This window comes from Gracilinanus agilis, chromosome 4, assembly GCF_016433145.1.
Source record: "Gracilinanus agilis isolate LMUSP501 chromosome 4, AgileGrace, whole genome shotgun sequence".
In the NCBI taxonomy this organism is placed as follows: domain Eukaryota; kingdom Metazoa; phylum Chordata; class Mammalia; order Didelphimorphia; family Didelphidae; genus Gracilinanus; species Gracilinanus agilis.
In genome coordinates this window covers 383,725,688-383,745,798 of record NC_058133.1, presented here as the reverse complement: position 1 = coordinate 383,745,798, position 20,111 = coordinate 383,725,688, and the positions used below count along the sequence as shown (strand labels likewise).

Sequence of the window (20,111 nt, the reverse complement as noted above, 5' to 3'; positions counted from 1 at the left end):
TAGTATGATGTGAGACCTTAGCATGAAAGGTCATAATTTGCATTTCTTCTTACATTTTTATCTTTTTTATCTATTGGCCCCAGAAAATGAATTAGAAAATATTTTGCTTGCATAAGAAAGGTCAGGGATAGGTTAAATTTTTTGTTCTAGGTCTGGGAGCCATCATGAAATTTGGTTATTCATTCCTACTTAGAGTACAACTTTCATTACTTTTCCTATAAATACAAACATTTAATATATTGGAGATCCACTATTCATATTTTCTTCTTAATAACTTTCCTGGTAAACAAGAAGATACATAAGATGGTGGCTTGCTGGTGCCATGGCAACCTTAACCTATATTGGTACCATCATCTGTTACAATGAGAATAACAGTATGGTCATAAGCTTGGAATAGACTTTAGTGACTAAAAATCATAGTGATGAACTGGGATAAGATTTACCCAGATGTTTACACAGCTCTTAAAAGGAATTATTTGAATGGGCAGATGGGTCAGAATATTACATGATTAAAAGATTATGCAAATTTTTTTACTTTTATCTTTAAGTAGGTTTGAACCTCATGCACAAGGCTAAGTCTCCCCTTATTTGTGGGGGGAACATTAGTGTTAGAGACTAAATTATGAGAACTGTCTGATTAGCTCATAGATTTTTCTCAGATCAGGTTAAAATGTAGATGAAATAATTCAGGTAAAACTAGATTAGAAACCTCTCTCTCTCTCTCTCTCTCTCTCTCTCTCTCTCTCTCTCTCTCCCTCCCTCCCTCCCCCTCCCCCTCCCCCCATGCCCTCTAAGTAAGACTAGCAGGCTGCAATCTGGCATTCCATACAGATCACAGTAACAGCAAAATTGAATTATTTACTGCTTATAGGATAGACAGGTGTGGTAGGTATGAACTTCTCTTTTACTCTTGAGGACGCCAACATATATTCATTCATCCAGCCTAGCAATCTTGGTATGATCTTTTATTCTGCTCTTCACTGTCACTGCCCCCACATGCCCAACTATTGCTAATGATTGTCTTTCCTGTCTTTACAATATCTCTCATATACATTCTTATATCGCTTATGATATAGCCAATACCCTGATGTACAGACACATTACCACAGTCCATGATTGTTGCAGTGACCTGCTTGCTAGTTGTTCTCCCTGACTCAAATATCTCCACAATCCAATCCACTTAGCTGCCAAAGTGTTATGCCTAAAGCAGAAAACTGACCACTTTATTTCCCTACTCAAATTTCAGTGGCTTCTTATTAGTAGTCAATAGTCTACTCAGGAGCACTATAGATAGAGTACTGGAACTAGACTCAGAAAAACTTGAGTTCATATGCAGACTCCAACATTTGCTAGTCGCCATGACTTAGAGAAAAATCATTTGACTTTTGCATGCTTCAGTTTCCTCATCAGTAAAATAGAGATAACTGTTATAATAGCAGTTATTATTTTAATTTATTAATTTATTTGTTAATTAGTAATTAAATTATTAATTAATTTTGCAAGTATATTGAGATTATATTGTATCATATTTTGAAAACCTTCAGGCACTATATAATTATTTTAATTTTTATTACCTTGAAGATCAAATATAAAACATCTGCCCTTTGCCTCCTACCTCTACCCTTCCTTTTCAATCTATCTATATTTTGCTTTCTCCACATATTTTACAGTCTAACAACACTGGCCCACTTGCATTTCCTCATTCAAAATATTCCATCTCCTTTGATTCTGTAACTTTTACTCTCTGTACCCCATGATTGAAATCAATCAATTATCAGTCAATAAACAATTATCAAGTGCAATAAGCACTGAAGATATGAAAAAAGGCAAAAGGTATTCCATGTCTTTAGGGAGCTTATAGATGTAATGTGGGAAAGTACATGCAAACAAATAAGTATAAAGCAAACCATACACAGGATAAATCAATCAATAAGCATTTATTAAACACCCACTATATACCAGGCCCTGTACTAAGTGCCAGAAGACCCCAAGGAACTTACAGTCTAAAGCTAGGACAATATGCAAGCAAATATATATGAAATAAGTTCTATACAAGATAACTAGGGAATAATTAACGGACAGAAGGGACTAGAATTTAAAAAGGGCTTGGGAGAACTTCCATTAAAAGATGGAATTTTAGTTGGGGTTTTAAGGGAGTGGGGAGGTCAGTTGTCAGAGCAGAGGAAGGAAAATATCCCAGGTATGGGAGAAAATGTTTACAGTCAAAAAATATAACGTGTTATACATGGAACAGCCAGAAGGACCATCTCACCGGATCAAAAAGTACATGTAGAGGATTAGGATATAAAAAGACTAGAAAGGTAGGAGACATTATAAAGTGCTTTGAATGCTAAACAGCATTTTGTATTTGATACTAAAGGCAATAGGGAGCTACTGTACTTTTTTGAGTAACAGGAAGATGTTTGGACCTGCATTTAGGAAAAACACTTTCGTGTCTGAATGGAAGGTGGAGAGATCTGAGTCAGGCTGTCTCACCAGCAGACTATTGAAGTAATCTAGATATGAGGTGATTGATAGATCCTGGTTCCAAAGCCCCCTCTCTTTTCCTCTTTCCCTCTTTCCCATAGCACCTGTCCAGACTGTGAGACAAAGCTCTAGTAAAACCTGGCAGAACATAAGGATTTCCCTATCAGGTCTAGACAAATGACCTCCTACACCACTGACCACTATGCCCAGGAACTTCCCACCCCAAGAGACTGGGACTCCCCAATCCCTCAGGGCCATCCACTGAGATTCACACAAGTACCCCAACTTTGCCCAATAGCAACAACCCAAGTTACTTCACTCCAAATTACCACCCTATAAAAGATTGTCTCCTTCTCCACCCAGGTGGAGACCCCTAGCTATCTGCCAGGTGTGGGCTCCTCCCTTGCTCTCCCTTCCTCCCTGTCTCTTTCCTACAATAAAGCCTTGCCATGCCACTTCACACTCCCATATCATTAGTCCCTGGTTGGACCCTCAATCAGCCAGGTCTAACAGTGATGGGGGCTTGCCCTAGTGTGGTGATAGAGATAACAGCTTATTTGAGAGATTTTACAAAGGTGAAATCTGCAGGTATAGAGTTGTCTTTCACCAGAACATCTGACCCTTCCTCTCTCTCCCACTCTTTCCACATCTTTCTCTAAGAACCATGATCAAGTAAACACAATTTTTGCCTCTTCAAAGGCTGTATCAGTGGAATGCCCTATTACTCCTACTCACCATTCTCTAGATGAAAGCTCTCTTCCTTTCACAACCCATTCCCTATACCTGTTATCTCCTGTTAGAGGTAAGCACCTTGAAGTCAGAGACTTTATTACTTGTGATAGTTCAAAGTTTTAGCTTAGGTAGAGACTTATTTCTGAAATAAGATAAAGAAATATCAGCATACTATTTAGTCTTGTATTTGGGACATTTAATCAATATCTAGGACACAAGTGAACCTGACTGATAATTATACTTGTCAGTCAAGCAGATGACTATGAATATGTTTCATTATGGTCACCGAACCAAAGGCAGATGAATTAATGAATGAAAATTAATTTATTATGCTCTTATTATGTGTCAACTAATGCTAAATACTGGGGGTAAAAATATAAAAGTGGGATAGTGTCTGCCTTCAAGGAGTTTATTCTCTTGGGAAGACAACATATTTAGGGGAAAGTGTTTCAAGTTGGAAAGTCACAAAAGATGATGAATGAACCTTGAAGACTAACACATCTTTTTTCTGGAAGCCATGGTACTATTAATTTCCATAGTTCCTAAAGCAAGAGGTGGAAGAGGATAGTATATAAGAAGATCATGTACACCTGGGAGAGCAGAGCATTTAAGCTGGTTAGGACCAGTTCTATTTGTAGGTTACAACATCAGCAGAAGACAATAAGTAAAAAAAAACATGGTCGAGGCTATGACTTGTTCTTAGAAGAAACAAACAACATATTGGCAGGGCATGAGATTGATAGGCTGAAGATGGATGGTTTGATTGGGGCCCAGTGTAGTTTAGGGAGTGCAATAAATAATTGTTAACTCAAAATACTTGTTCAAGGAATTTTTTTTTAAATAAAATCAACCACAGATCTCCATAGAACACATGATTCTGATGATATATCTTCCTTAAAGCCTTACAATATTAATATTTTAACCATAAAATTGAGTCAATTGGAAAGTCAAATATATGTATAAAGATATCTAATTTCAAATAATCTGCCTTCTTATTCATCAGTACTTAAAGCCTGTTAAAACCAGTTGCTTATTCATCATTATAGGGTAGACTCAAGCACTTTCAGTCTTTTGATAATATACTAATTCAGCATTTTAACTAGAAATTCTGATTATGACAGAGCACACCAATTTGAAGGAAATATTTTAATGAGAGAATTTGTTGTACCACTCTACCATTGTTATAAAGATCAAATTCACACAGATATGCTCTAAATTATTTCTTCCTCATGTTTATTTGCCAGTATGTAGAAATGGCCTCTTTGTCAAATTTAGAATTTGAGTTTAGGAGTTAAATCACTCTCATTTCTTCCTAAAATGTTTCCAAAAAACTGTGTGCATTATGAAGAGAAGAATTCTTTATTCAAAAAGTTAAGAATTTCATTTGTGTCTTATATAGAGTAATAATGAATGAATGGGTGGCACATTTATTAAGTACCTACTATGGGCCAACCTCTGTGATATACACTTTATAGATAATATCTAATTTGATCTTCATAATGACTTCACTAGGAACTAGATATTATTATAATTCTAGTTTTACAGTTGAGGCAGGCAAAGGTTAAATGATTTGCCTAACCTCACACAGCTAATAAGTAAAGCCAGATTTTAACTCAGGTCTTTCAGACTCTAAGGTCTGTGTTCTTTCCACTAAAATACCTAGTTAATTTTCATCTTCTACCTCAAAATGAGCTATCCTATTTCAGCTGCCTGCCAAATAAAAATCCCCATTGTCCTTCAGATTTAGTGACAAAGTAGCTGATACTGACTTTTCTTTCTCAATGATGATAATTGTGGCTGAAATGAAAGCAGGTCAGATGGTATAGGAGATGTATTCCTCCAACATTCTCGGGTTCAGGGTCCTAGGATATTGTAGGAGCTTAATGAATGCTTATTAAATTGAATCGAAGTTTGTAGAATTGTGAGCTGAGCCAGCCATTTTGGAGAGCAATTTTGAATTGTACCTAGAGAACTATAAATCTTTACTTATCCTTAGACCCAGCTATACTCCTGCTGGGTCTACTTCCCAAGGAGAACAGAGAAAAATGAGAAGAACCTATGTATTCCAAAATATTTATAGCAGTTCTTTCTGTGGTGGCAAAAAACTGGAAATTGAAGGAATGACCATCAACTAGAGAATGGCTAAACAAATTCTGGGATATGATGGTGATGGAATACTACTTGTACTGTAAGAAATGAAGAACAGATTATTGTTTTAAAAAACTTGGATAGAACTACATGAAATAATGAAGAGTGAAGTGAGTAGAAATGAGAACATTATATATAGCTACAAATTTAATATTTGAAAAATAACTTGTGAATGTTTATGTCCAGAGAATGAACTGAGAAATGGAAACACAAAAGACATACTCTATATATTTTGTCCAATGATGCCTTTTGTGGTGTGGGAAGGGGAAGGAGAGGCTGAAATTTAAAAAAATAATTATAAATTGAATTGAATCAGATGGGTACCCTTTCAAAAAGGTAGTTTAATAAGTTTCATATATGTATTAGACATGTGAATATACATGCATACATTCATGTGTGTATATACATATATATATGGAGGGAGAGAGAGAGAGAGAGAGAGAGAGAGAGAGAGAGAGAGAGAGAGAGAGAGAGTTGACCACTTTTCCAGTCATGTACCAACTTATGATCCTCATAAAAAAAAGCAGAGTCCATTGTCAAGCCCACATGGAAAGCTATTCCAGTTCAATTTTTATAACTTGTCAGAGTTTATGATGTGCTCACATAACCTTCAAGATGCTGGGGCCACCTTTATGCCATGGTGGGACATTTAAAAAAAAGCTTTGATGGAAAAATAAAAGATATGACTCCATAAATGATCGTTTCATTGTTAATCCTAGAATCTCAATAAATTATTCCTGAATATTGGTTTGATTTTTATGAAATTGCACTATATTTCATCTGGTAATAAAACTAATTTAAAGAACATTAGGAATACTCATTAAGATTTATATTTTTAAAAATACAGCTAAGCCCATATATTGTAAAATTTATAATGAAAGTTTAAATATTTTAGTAAAAATACCTTTCAAAAGTTTGCTCAATTAAAATGATATACTACTTTAGATGTTTCTTGTTGTCCAAAGAGTTAGAAGGCTCTTGGAAAAATTTGAGAGCTAGGGAATCTGAGACTATTCTTTAGATAATAAGGTAAAGATTTATAGCATAAGGAAAAGCATATTTGACACATTCTCATTGTCTTGGTGCATGTGCTTAAATTATGTTCAGGGCTCTAGAGTGCAATCACTTCCAATAACTTTATTATCTGGATCAGGAAGACAGAAAAGTCATATTTGTTCTTACTTTGTTCTTACTACCTAGATTCCTACTAACAATACTACATTCAAATGACATTTTTAAGAAGAAATTTAAACCCTTTATTTAGACATACATACACAGACACATAGATAGATAGATAGATAGATAGATAGATAGATAGATAGATAGATANACACAGACACATAGATAGATAGATAGATAGATAGATAGATAGATAGATAGATAGATAGATAGAAAGATAGATAGATAAATAGATTTAAACTTATAATTTGTTATTTGGATAAGGTACATTTTTCATAATATCTCTGTCATCTTTAACTAATATTCATAGGTCTTCTCAGTTCAACTGCCACAACATCTATCACATCTGTTGCCTTCTTTCTGCATACATGCCCACTACCACTACCCTTACTCAGGTCTTCATCACTTCTTGCTTGGACTATTACAATATTCTCCTAAATGATCCCTCTCCTTTAAATCTCTCCCCATTTCATTCCATCTTGCATTTCTCTTTCAAAGTAGAATTTGTAAAGCATGAGTCTTGCCATGTCACTTTTCTGCTCAAAAATCTATGGTGATTCTCTGTTGTCTCTAATATAACATTCCAACTCCTCTAATAGGCAGTTACAATTTAGCTCAGCTCTCACAATGCATTTGGTGTTACCAAGTTGATGACAACCATTTCCTATTGATTGGAATCCTGTCAGCTGAATTACCTGACTTGAATTCTTACACTCCTGGATCCCCATGGCTCAAGCTTGTGGGTTGGATGCTCACTCAGCCTACTACAAAACCATGGGGAAAAGGCTTCCTCAAACCAAGTGGTAGGTAGGCCAACTGGAACAAATTACAAAATGCTCAATTATGGAATTCTCTTCCAGATGCTCTGAAGATTGATTCTATTGCATCATCCAAGGGTACGACATTATCGTAGCAAATTGATGCCATCTGCACCTACACTAGATCCACCATTATACCAAATATGTGTGTCATTCCAAAATACAGTCCCTAATCTTAAGGGACTTATATTCTGCTAAGATACAAGTATCTTAGCACTTGTACTTGTACTTGTACCCAAGTAAATAAATATGAAGTATAAACTAAATAGTTTCAATAAGGATGAGTATTTTAATACTCAGGGTGCTTAGGAAAGATAAAAGAAGGCAAGAAAAATTCAATAGGTTTTATAGACTCTGATGGCAGAAGTCTGGATTTGACAAATTAATCTTTTGAATCGAAAATTAAATCAACGTACCAAAATATGCATTTACTCCTTATTTTTCTTTCAGACCTTAACTGAAATTCATTCTTATCTTTAACTGCTTCTCTGTCTCTGTCTCTGCTGGTACATAACTTGCTGTGTGATTCTGAGGAAAATAATCTCTTGGTGCTTCAGGAAACTCTAAGAAAAGGTGCCTACTTGAATTGGCAGCTGGAATTTCTTCATCCTTAGCGACTTCCCTGTGCTAAGAAAATAACAATTCTAGTCCCCTAACCCAGTCCCTATGAAGTGTCACTGTCTAGGTTCATAATTCTTATTTGGGTTTTCTTTGTCTAATAACTATGTGCATCTTGAATAGGATGAACAAAAAAAATTTTTTTGGTCTAACTGTCTTTTTATTCCTGCATAGTACTATTTGTAAAACACACTGGTCTGGGACAAAATCTTTTATCATTGGGTCATCTGAGTGGATTTTGGCCACTGAGGCCTGCCAAGTTGATATGATCTCAGATCAGTATAATATCCCCAACTTCATACATAGGGTTCAGTCCACCAGCTGCATTAGTGACAATTAATGTATGCACATTCATAAGTTGGAAAACCCTCACAGGGAATGCCACCTTCCAGAGTGGATAGCCTTCATACATGCGGAATCAGCCATGCATCATCACAGCATTTGTCATTTAAGTATCTGAATAACAGTCACCCTGCATGGCCTGGTATTGTGCTCTGAGGGAAGTCAGGTATCTCACTGTGGTCAAAGTCTTGCAATTGGGTCACTCTACTTAACCAAACCCTCCAATCCAGAACCGCAGATAACTACCATTTGGGACCAATGTTTAGTATGGGATAAAAGCCACTGAGCTGTTTTCTTATAATCCTCATACTTGAAATCATTCTCCATGGCTCCTTCATTGTATCTTGCTCCACTCTGCTTCTAGCTACACTCCTCCACTCTGCTCCCCTGAGATCCCCAAAATTCTTAATATGTTTCTTTCCTCATCTGAATTTTAAACAATTTACCGTCACCTCATGTAAATGTACTTTATTGACTATTCATTTTATAGTTGCTACATGTCCCAAAAATCATAATCATAATATATAGGTGCTCATCATTTACTGAAAATGTATAATGTATATCTCCACATATACATTGAATATCCATCTTCATGTATAAAAAAGGTCCAACTAAATACAGTCTACTTTTGCTTGATGACCAACAGTTCTGAAGATTACTTTGTATTAAGTACTATGTTCTTATAAAGTCTCAAAGGTCTCATTTTCTTACATTAGTTTTTATCAAGCTTCAATGCAGGAGTAACCCAAAAATAAACATCTTCTAAAAGGAATCTTTTTTTAATCATCAAAAGAAAAAAAATTCCCCAAAAGAAATCTCCATGCCAAAAAAAAAAAAAAATCACAACTCTTACCTCCCAAATGTATGATACCAAAACACAAGTGTTGTCCTGTATTTTACTAAGAAAGATAAAATTTTAATTAGTTAAGTTCCTGAATTAAGACTAAAACTCAAGTGTCTTATCTTCATATCCACTACCATTGCCACTATGCTATATTTTCTGAAGAGGAAAGCAATAGAACCATTGAGTGAAATTTAAAGGATTTAGCATGATGTTTAGAAAATTTTCTTAGCAGTGCTGTGTAAAAAAGAATTAGATGAGTTAATGAGGAATGAGTTCACAAACATTTGAAGTTTTCAGACTGGGGAACTGCTTGTTAGGAATGTTGTAGAAATAGTGTTTCATACATTGAAGAGAGAGTTGAACTAGATGTGAACTCTCAGATCCCTTCCAGTTCTGAGATACCATGATTCTGTTTACTAAATATCATCTTGAATTGAACTATTATATATGCATTGAAATGTGGTGTGCCTTGGATATTTATGAGGTAGAGGTATATCTTATATCTTTTCCTGAGGCATGGGTAAACTGGAAGTCTTAAGTAAAGGAAATATTTTACCCAGAAGTAGAATGTTAACAATTTACTTTGTCTTGAGTACAAGAGACCTGGGAAGCCAGATTGGCCATATTTCCAAAGTGTTAGAAAAGACAAGAAAGGAACTAAAAGTAAAGTTAAAAAAGAAAGGGGCAATTTTAATTAATTAATTTTAATTAATCTATCTAATTAATTATCTAATTAAATAAGGCAATATTAGGACTTTGGACTTTTCTGAGACAATGTTTCTGCTTTGTTTTAATTATTGAGAAGTTTATATAGTTTAAGCAAGGGTTAAATTCAGGTTTAACTACAAAAACTAATGCAGCTGAATCACCTATTAACTTCTTTTTCTGTCTTCTTAAATAATTTTGACAATATTTAATTGTTTTCTCTCATTATTTAATTTTTTGTTATTTTTATGTCACCTAAAGTTTTTTTCAGAAGATGGATTATACTTCTAAATGAAGGAATAAATATGTAAACATCTTAAGTGTGGCAGAAATATGAGGTGTTGGGAACCAACAAATTTATTCAATTACTAGTTATTGAGTAATTGCACTGAGCAAAGCACTGAACACATTTCTGTGAGGAATATCAGGATGTACAAGACCTATGCTCTGCCTTCAGAAATTTTACTTAAAACCATGGACTGTTAGACCTAAAGAGTATTTTTAAAATGAGGAAATTAAAGTTCATAAAGGAAATGTGGCATGCTGAGGGTCATTTAGTTAGTTATAAAATGAGCCTAGAATAGAGGTTTTTTGACTCAGTGTTCCATTATACCACCTGACAAACACAGAAGATTTCACACCTGTAAATGTCTTCACTTCATCATAAGGAAAGGCGTGAGGTCAAGTGACTGAAGCTACCAAAAAAAAAAAAAAACATTTCACACTTACCAGGAAAAAAAAAAGACTGTTCATTCCTCACTGGTCCTTTTCAGTCACATCCATACACAGTCACTACTAGTAATATCATCCTCCTACTTACAAACTGAAATAGCCAAGGCTAGAATTCAGTATACTTCATTCCTCCTCTTCTTTTTTTAGATTAATTTTAAGCAACATTTCTGTTTAAAAATATCATTCAGGCTTCATCCTAGTTAAACCAAAACCAGGATTTGTTTGCAGTAACTGGTAAGGTTCAATATTTGTTTAAATTTGATGTGGGTGATGATTATTAGGTTTTAGTTTAATTCGAATACACCTTTTGTTTTCCCTATTCTGTTTTGCTCTTCTCTCTTTCAACACAAGGTGCACTGGATGTTGCCAATTTATCACAGCCAAAGATTTTTTTTTGGTAAAAACATAAGTAAGAGGGCCAAAGAAGACACCAAACGCCTCTTCTTTCTCAAAGTTCTATTTTATTACCCTGTCCCCTATTCTTAACACATTCGTCTTCCTCTTTTACTTTTTTCCCCCTTCTGTCCACCCAACTATTTACTGTATCTCTTCAAACCATAAGATTGTCAGACAGTTTCTTTATCCCTCTGTGATCAAGCAGGACAACACAGAGCAGTTTAAGCTGTAAGTAACAGTATTACTGTTTTTTGAGGATATTTGGAGGTAATTCTGTCACTTCACCTGGCAGTCTTCCTGATGTTTAACATAATTCCTTTTGTAATGGTTGCCATTTCATGTAACCCATATCCTTACTACTTCAATTTAGTGAGTTCATTCATGTTTATTTTTCTCGTGTTTATTTTTATATAAACAGAATGCGTAGATTTGGTTTTGGGAGGAGGAATTGTTTCTTAAAATGGTTTTCATTTCTATGATAATTTTGTGCTCCCAGTAACTTCCTTTTTTAATTCATTTAGCAGCAGCAACAGAAGAACCAGAGGTGATTCCTGATCCAGCCAAGCAGACAGACCGAGTAGTGAAAATAGCAGGAATTAGTGCCGGGATTTTGGTATTCATCCTCCTCCTCCTAGTTGTCATATTAATTGTCAAAAAGAGGTAAGACTTTTAAATGATGTCTTGTCCCAATTCTTTACCATTTATGTCAATAATCCCCATACATTTTCCCCACAGGATATTTCAGTGTAGGTCCACCATCAAGAAAAATAACTTAAGTTTTGAAAGTATGTCGAACTCTTTAGTTCATCTCTTATATTTTATAGTAGCTAAGTCTTTTGCAGTTCATTGTTGGATGTTTGTGTATTCTCTACCATCATTTAAATTTTCCAAATTAACTTACGTGTGTCCAAGTTGTTGAAATGCAGAAATGTTTAGGGCATCAATATAATTGTCATCCAGAACATATTTATTTACCTTGTCTTTAGTGTATTAGATTAAACTCTCAGTGCATTCTGCTATATTCCATGCCATGTTTTACCAACTACATTTTATATTTTCACTTTGGTTAAAAATCAAGATAAGAGAAAATGTGGACATTATATAGTCAAATTCTGTATTAAATCTTCACTGTATATAAAACTCACTATTAAAAAAATGAAAGTCAGGGCTTTTTTTTATTATTATTTTCCTCAGTGTACAAGATTCTTTGTAAGACATCAACCAATATCGCCATCTTCTGGAGTTATAGAAAGATGTTGTTGAAATTTAAACAACTGTTTAGGAAATTAATTTGCAGAATACTGCTTCTTAGATATCTTGATCAACGCGCATACTTTTCCTTGGTTGAAAATTGTGAATCTCATGTCAAATTCCATAATCATTTTTCTAGTACCTCAAAGCAATAATATCCTAGTAATTGATATAGTTGATGTACTCTTTTCCTCTCTACCACCATGTCTCCAAGTCTGTATATTTAGAATATGCTGCACCAACCAGTTTGTCTTTCAAGGCACAGCTGTCTGTCTTAAAAGTGTTTGTGTGCAGCAGTGTGTTCTGATTTATGGATCTCTCAATGAAAAAAATCTACTACTTGTAAATGTTGCATATGTTCACTTGAAACATAGTGTATTTTATTATTAAATAAGTGAAATAAAACCTTGAAGTTGTAGCTAAGAGTCATGCTACATGTTTTTGATGGTTCCATTAGATTTTTTTAATTTATTGCCTCTTTACAATGACACCCTGGAGATATATAACTTGGAGAAGAAGCGTCTGCATTAGAAACATTAGGTATGCTTATAGTGTTTTGTGTTAGTTAGCTACATATGTGCTTTCTCCAATAGTGCTCTCCCTTTTCTCTGTTGTCTACCTTTGTGATTGAGAATGACATTTCACGTGAAGCAAGAAAAAAGATCAGCTAGTCTCTTAGTGACACAATTGAAGGTCACCAAGATTTTCAACTATAACCTTCAGCTATCGTGCTGTTTCTAGTTCAGGCTAACAATTGCTAACTCACAAGTTAACTACAACCTTGCCTCCCATTACGACTCATGCAGCCACTTTATGTCTTCTAGAGGAGCATAATGGAGTGGTTTCCAATTACATATCATTTGTCATTTCCAGCTGGGATAGTCTTAGTTAAACTAATATATTTTGTGGAATTCAAAAACACATAATATTCCTTTGTATAAATTGACAACCCTCTTATCCTGGACTCTTCCTCTTAAGGGAAAAAATGCTTTTGGAATAAAAATGTCTTAGAATCATAAGTTAATGTTGTGACTCACATTTAAAAAAACAACAACAAAATTTCCTTGTAGGAAATACTCTAATCTTTCAAGGCAATGAATGATGTGCAAGCATAATATTTTGTCACTCACCTAAAGATGCAGACCACAAACAAACTCCTTTCCAGTCCATATTTATCATAGATGGGGAAAGTTAGCCTATTTAATGAATCTTTAATGCTTGACCATTTTCATGATTATGGTTTGTTTGCTTTCCAACCCAGTAGAAAAAAGGATAGACGTTACCCTTCTCCCCCTTTCTTCCATTCCTACTCCCAGAGAATTTTGGTGTAGCTTTTTAAGTGGTCTTTTAGATATATTCATGACGACTAAGTAAACACTTCAGCAAATAGAATATGTGTGCCAAACTTAACTAAACCCTAATTTGCTATGGACAATTTAAAAACAGCTCTTAACATGTTTCCATACATGTATACATACACACATGGAATCATATGTTTTTCTTAGACAATTGAATTTTTTTTTAAATTCTGATCATTTTCAGCATATATTTTCACTAAATTCATCATGTAGTATCCCTTTTTGCCATGAGCTCATTACAAAGTGTTAAAAGAGTGGATCTATTTAGTTTCCTAGTGTATGAAATACTGTGAAAACCTCAGTTTTCTCAAATATGACTCTCTCCCTTGCTGGGAAAAATATGAGTGGGTAAGCAGTGCTCTCTTCCTTATTTCATGTATTGAAGTAGGGCTCTTGTATTTCTGGTTGTTTTGTTAAAGAATGGGTTGAAATTCAGATGAATAAAAACTACCTACTGGAGTTACATCAAGTAAGTGGTTAGGCCAAGGAAAGGGATATTGCATCTTTCAAAAAGCAGTGTCATTTTTTAATTTATTCGCCATTGAAATATTTCCAGACTTATGCCATTTCTTCATTGGTCCATATCTCTATATGATATTTTTAAATGCTCAGCATGAATACATTAACATTTCCAAACACAAAAATGTTGAAATTATGTTTCAATACAGTAAACATTTGTGTGTGTGAATGTGTTCACATGCATCTACTCTAAACTGTTTGTGAGATGTGTGTGTGTATAGTGTATGGTTTATATGTACACATATATGTGCATATGTATGTTCATATAACATATGTATACACCTGTGTACCATTGGGATTTCAAAAAACCTTTTCTGTAAGTTTAGCTGTCATTCTGTGTACAAAATAAATAAACATTATAGATCTTTAGGTTTTGTAACCAAAAAGTAAAAAGTCTACTTAGTGCACCAGTTCAATACGCAGCTGTTCCATTTCTCATGACATCTAGAAAGTAATGAATCATATTGTGCTTAATCGCATGTTGAAAAGACACAATCCATTTAATTCTTCCATTTGTGGGGCAATAAATAAAATATCAGCATGTTATTTTCTCAAGTGATCTCTTTTTAGTATTCATTTTTGTATTGCTTGTGTGTGTTAATTGCATGGCAAAAGGAGTCTAATCAGTGCATGGGCGAGCAGAACTGCTAACTGAAGAAACATGAGTTTGGTTTTATTTTATTTTTTTAACGCACATTTTTCTGCTTTATTGAATGTGACAGAGTCACGCTTTTCATTCACCATTGCTTCTCTTTTTCCACTGTCTGTGATTTGCTTGCCAGGAGGAGCTACTATTCTTACTCCTACTACCTGTAAGTAGAAAATGGGTGACATTCTTCTTTACATGTGTGTAAGATGCAGTATCCCTTTTCAAAAAAATGAAGAAAGGGCTTTATAATTCTGGTAAAGTTTCAAACAGTCATCTATTTTCTTGGACTCTAAAATCAGAAAGCTTATCTCCCTTCCTTTGAATTTCTGCTCATTGTTAGTATTTTTTTTAAAGGGATATTGTATTACCGTATGTTGAGCTGCTTTAAATTTTTATTTACTGTTTTCCATGAGTAGCTTTAGACAATTAATTCACTAAGCCAAACCTACATCTTAGTTTCAGAATTCCAGAGCTCATTCAGCAGATTAAATGTAGAACATGGTTATGGGGTATCAAGTCCTATATTTGTCTAATAGTTTCAAGTTAAAAATTTAGTTTTCATTCCTAATTCTTCAGGACACCCAGAAAGTATAAATTATAAATTAAGTCTATTCTATAGGAACATTTTAGTTATAATTTATAGGCATAAAGTCTGTTGTTTTTACAGATAACATTTGATCTAGATTCCAAATCAGTCAGTATACATATACTGACATATATACATATACATATATATATATATACATATACATTTAAAAATGGCCAATTATAGTATTACAATCACCAGAAAAATTAGTGAGTTGTTTTAGGGCTTTGGGTTGGGTACATTGGTTTGTTGTAAATTAAAGTGAATTTTGGGTGGAAATAGCATATAATCAAAAAGCTAATGCCTTGTTATAAATACTTTTAACAATAGCACAATTCATGGAGCAATATATTTTTCTTTTGAAGCCAGTTATGTTTTTCTAGTATTAGGTATAGAAACTTAGAATATAAAAGGTTTGTGGACCAGACAGCCATGACTTAGACCTTTTGGGCTGATGGATCTCCTGAAAACTTAGGGCATTTACATGGGGTTTAATTGCTTCAATTCATTCTTGGTCTTTGCTTTACCATTGTAGACTGGCTTTCCAAGATGGAGAATTGCAGAAAGCTTTTATGGAGTAATTGCCTTACCTTGTCCTCCAGAAGGGCAACCACAGTTTTTTAGAGTCTATTCTTTCAGACTGCTGTTATTAACAGAGTATTGCCTTGCATAGGCCAACCCAGAAAACAATAGATCAAAAAAAGTTAGGAGACTAATGATTTGACACTTTGTTAAATAGAGATATAACAATATTTCATAAGCTAAAATAGCATCTAGTTTATTGTGATGGATGACATTTCTTTTGTTAAATAATGGTTCATGAAGCCAACCACTTAATACTGTTACAGAACACTTTTCCCACTGATAATCCCACTTTCTTGGGTTTTTGTTTTTGGTTGCTTTGCTAAATAATAAGTCATTTGCACTTTAGTCAGCTTTTAGTACTTGCCTAATAACTTGCTTAACTATCCAGAAATTCAGACTATATACAGAGATTCTTCTAAGGGCAAGAAAATATCAAATAAATAAGGAATTAATGAGTATTTAGATATAAGAATATTAATATGTTTAGCATTAACCAATAATAGATTTTAGATATGTTTAGAACATAGTTGACTATCCACAGTTATAAAAACAACTAATAGGTTTTAAAAGTCTATTGACATTTACCATAATTGGACTGCTTTGTCATAGAACTCAGTACAAATGCTTAATGTAATTGAGTTTTAAATTCTTTTTTGTCATTTTCAAATGATATCAAATCAGCAATACAGTGTAACAGTAAATTGAGGAGGAATTTTAGAGTCAGGGAACATCTGGGTTCAAGTCTTACCTCTAACACATAATGTCTACATGATCAGTGTTTCAAGCATCTCTGTTGCTATAAGCTGCAGACAGTGGAAAGTTGTTTACACAATATGAGTGGCCAACACTGGAGAAAGTCTAGGTATAGATACCGTTCTTCCCCCAGACCCCTCAATTTTGACAAAGGTTGACATGAGAAGTGAAAGTTTAATGCACTGAAAATATACAGAGGAGAGCACAAAACTTACAAGTCAAATAGGAATCAAAGAAGACATTTTGAAAGTTCCAGAATTGAATTCAAAAATGGAATGAAAGAGAACTGCGGTATGATAAAATAGCAAGGTGTCATCAAAGATACCTTGAGGGACTGATTTCTAGACCAAAAATACTTAAGCTTGGTGCCATTTTTTTTTCCAGCTGTAAGATAAAGTGAATAAAAACCTACCTCACAGGGTTGTTGTGAGGAACAAGGTGTAAGAGAGAAGTTATGGAGACACATGTAGCTTGTCAAGTGATCCATATTTATGAATCTAAAGTATCAGTGTTGATTTGTGCCATAAAAGCTTTTTTGACTGTTACCCATTGACGCAATTATCATTTCTCATTATTCATCAGCAGAGAAATGTGAATAAATTATTCATGTATTCAAAAAAACTTGCATCTTTTCATGTTACTCCCTTTATGTGCACAGTACTAGCCTTCTTCAACATATATTTATTGCTTCCTTAAAAACAAATACTCCAAATTTTTAAGCCCACATACAATTTTAGCCAGCTAATTCCTCAAGTATACATCATAAATAAATGTCTCAGAGGGAATAGTTAATGTTCATTGCCACTTAATTGTATATGTAATTATTCACCTTGGAGTATCTTATGTGGTTATTTATCCATAGGTTTTATTTTTCTGAAATTACAGATTTGAAAATTTGATAAAGTACCAACTTCCAAGAAAGGGTATGAGCAAATAAAAGTTGAAATACATGTTTGAGGTGTCTCAAGTTATTACTATGGTTAATTATTCTGGCCTGGGTTTAAAAAAAAAAAAAACCTTCAATATATCACTTCCCTCAGTGACTCAATCTTTAATCATACTCTTGGCCCTCTGCATTTTTTCTAGTTTATACCCAAAAAGAGCTTTATAGCATGATCCAATATATGATATGAGTAGAAAAAACATTTCTCATTATATTAATAATACATTATATTAATATACTCTGTTAAATCATGAGTTATCTAACCTCAATTATTCTGTCACTCAAGAGCCATATCCACTTTACTGTATTATGATCTTATTGAGAAACTGCCCTAATGGCCCTTTTAGGTTTCTCCCATTCCTTAAGAAACTGAGGCAGCTAAAAATTAAAGAGTAACTAGTGACTATCATGGACTGTGTGCTGTGACCTCTCTATGATTTGTTTCTGAGGTTTGGTATTATAACTTTGGAAGGATACAAATCCTTTAGACTATACTCTATTAGAGCTCCTCAGAATGTAAAATTTCAGTTATGATCTTTAGGCATTAAGTATTTATTTAATAAATTCCAATATCAAATGTCGAGCTCCTACATTTTGCAAATAGTATTATGCTTGGTACTAAAAAGGAAGCAGACAACAAAATCTTTGCTGTCCAAGTGCTGCTTCACACTAGACTCCTTTGATTACCTTTACTATCCCATTTGAGTTATATGTAATTTTGAATATTTGGCATCTACTCTTAATAAATCTTTATTCTGGCATGTTTTGCATAGAACCCTCATAAAGAATTATGAAGTATTTCTTATTCTTGATGCCTGAAGAGTAAAGTGGGCAAGAATACTGATGAACTTGCTCAGGTACTCAAAGCTGAAATATAAGCTTTTGGGAAATATATCAAATATAACTCTTCTAGTCCAGGTATGCCATATTATTAGGATAGGGAGGGTGACCCCACAATTTTAGACTGTTGTCTTTAGCACAAGGTTAGCTATGTATGTAGTTCTGCTTGCCACATAAAAGAAAAGCATCGGTTTCCAAATGACTCAAGATTTGAACACTTCTGTTATCTAAATCTAATGAATCATTTCCAGTATTTCAGCAGTCAATAGTTTTTGAAGTGGAAAACGTTAATCATGCAGTACTAGAACATGTGAGTTTGCTGTTTAGGGAGTCATAGTAACCTTAGTTTGAATCCCATCAATGCCACATACTCCCTGTGTAACTTTGGCAAGTCATTTTAATATTTCTGGGATTTGGATTATTGTAGATAATTTTGACTGTGCCATACATGTGTAAAGTTTTCATAGATTTTTTGAAGGCATTTTTGCATACGTTGTCGTTGAGCTTAAGGATTGGTATACGCTTAAGCTTCAGTGAATAGTTGCTGATCCTGAGTATTTTTTCACCGTTGAGTTGATGAAGTAAAGAAACTGTTGCTAAGCATCTAATTGTTGAGCTTCATGCATTTAACAGAAGATAGAAGTACAAAGTAGAAAATGTGATTCTGTGACTATTTTGGGGTATTCTTAGTAAATAATTTTGAAGAAGTAATAATTAAGTTCTTCCCAATAGGAAAACCTTTTAAGTGGATCAGAGAAATTAACTACCCAGCAGGAAAACAGCAAGCTTAAATTTAACTTGAGGTATCTCATGAGCTTCTCCGCTTATTTTTAGTAAAATATAGTTATACCCTTTAGCATCATAATTACATAAAAGGAGTGGGTAGAGAGAAAAAATATGACAGGCTAAAGGCATTGAAGACATGGATGTTGAAATTTCAATACAGCATAAAAAAGAATTTTTGTGGCAACTAAGAAGTATTAATGTGCATATCTCAAACTCAGTTTTCGGAATTTCTACTGCCACTAGTGCTTATATCCTACAAGCTTCTTCTACATCTTTATTCCCAAGATGTCCTGAGTAACATATGCTATTGCCCTCTTCAAATAGTATACTAACATGTTCCTTTTGATATGTTGATTTGGCAGCAAGCTTGCTAAAAAACGCAAGGATGCCATGGGGAACACTCGCCAGGAGATGACACACATGGTAAATGCAATGGATAGGAGTTATGCAGATCAGAGCACTCTTCATGCAGAGGACCCGCTTTCCATTACATTCATGGATTCTCATAACTTTAGCCCAAGATGTAAGTACCTGGGTAAGAATTTTACCAAGCTATTAAAGTAGGTTTTGGCCTCCCTAAGTGCTATATACATTTAAGTTTAGAGTGCTTCTTATCAGAAATGATGAGCATTTAAAAATATTCCTCATGCCATAGTCATGCTGAAAGTGTGTTAAGTTTAGCCTCAGGGTTCACCATACCTAGGGAAGTACATACCCTTTAGGCCAAATTACCAGATTCAGGACAGTTTTAATTATATAGCCAAACTGAAGATTTTTTAATTGTTTTTTACTGCCAAAACACAGTTGCCACATTTTACCCTTTGTACCTCCCTTTGCAAA

General features: G+C 34.2%; 1 protein-coding gene and 1 pseudogene across 6 annotated transcripts in view; one reads left to right on the top strand and one right to left on the bottom strand.

Annotated features, from left to right (window-relative positions):
• Positions 1–20,111, top strand: part of PTPRK (protein tyrosine phosphatase receptor type K) — a 733,127-nt gene that overhangs the window by 655,007 nt on the left and 58,009 nt on the right. For 3 of the 6 annotated variants that reach the window (XM_044676950.1, XM_044676951.1, XM_044676952.1), the window contains exons 14-15: positions 11,523–11,661; positions 19,634–19,794. In XM_044676950.1, the coding sequence (XP_044532885.1) occupies positions 11,523–11,661; positions 19,634–19,794 (300 nt within the window). Of the gene's footprint in view, positions 1–11,522; positions 11,662–14,911; positions 14,942–19,633; positions 19,795–20,111 lie in introns of all 6 variants that reach the window. The other 3 variants (XM_044676954.1, XM_044676956.1, XM_044676955.1) reach the window with 2 other exon arrangements.
• Positions 8,143–8,813, bottom strand: LOC123244624 (annotated as a pseudogene).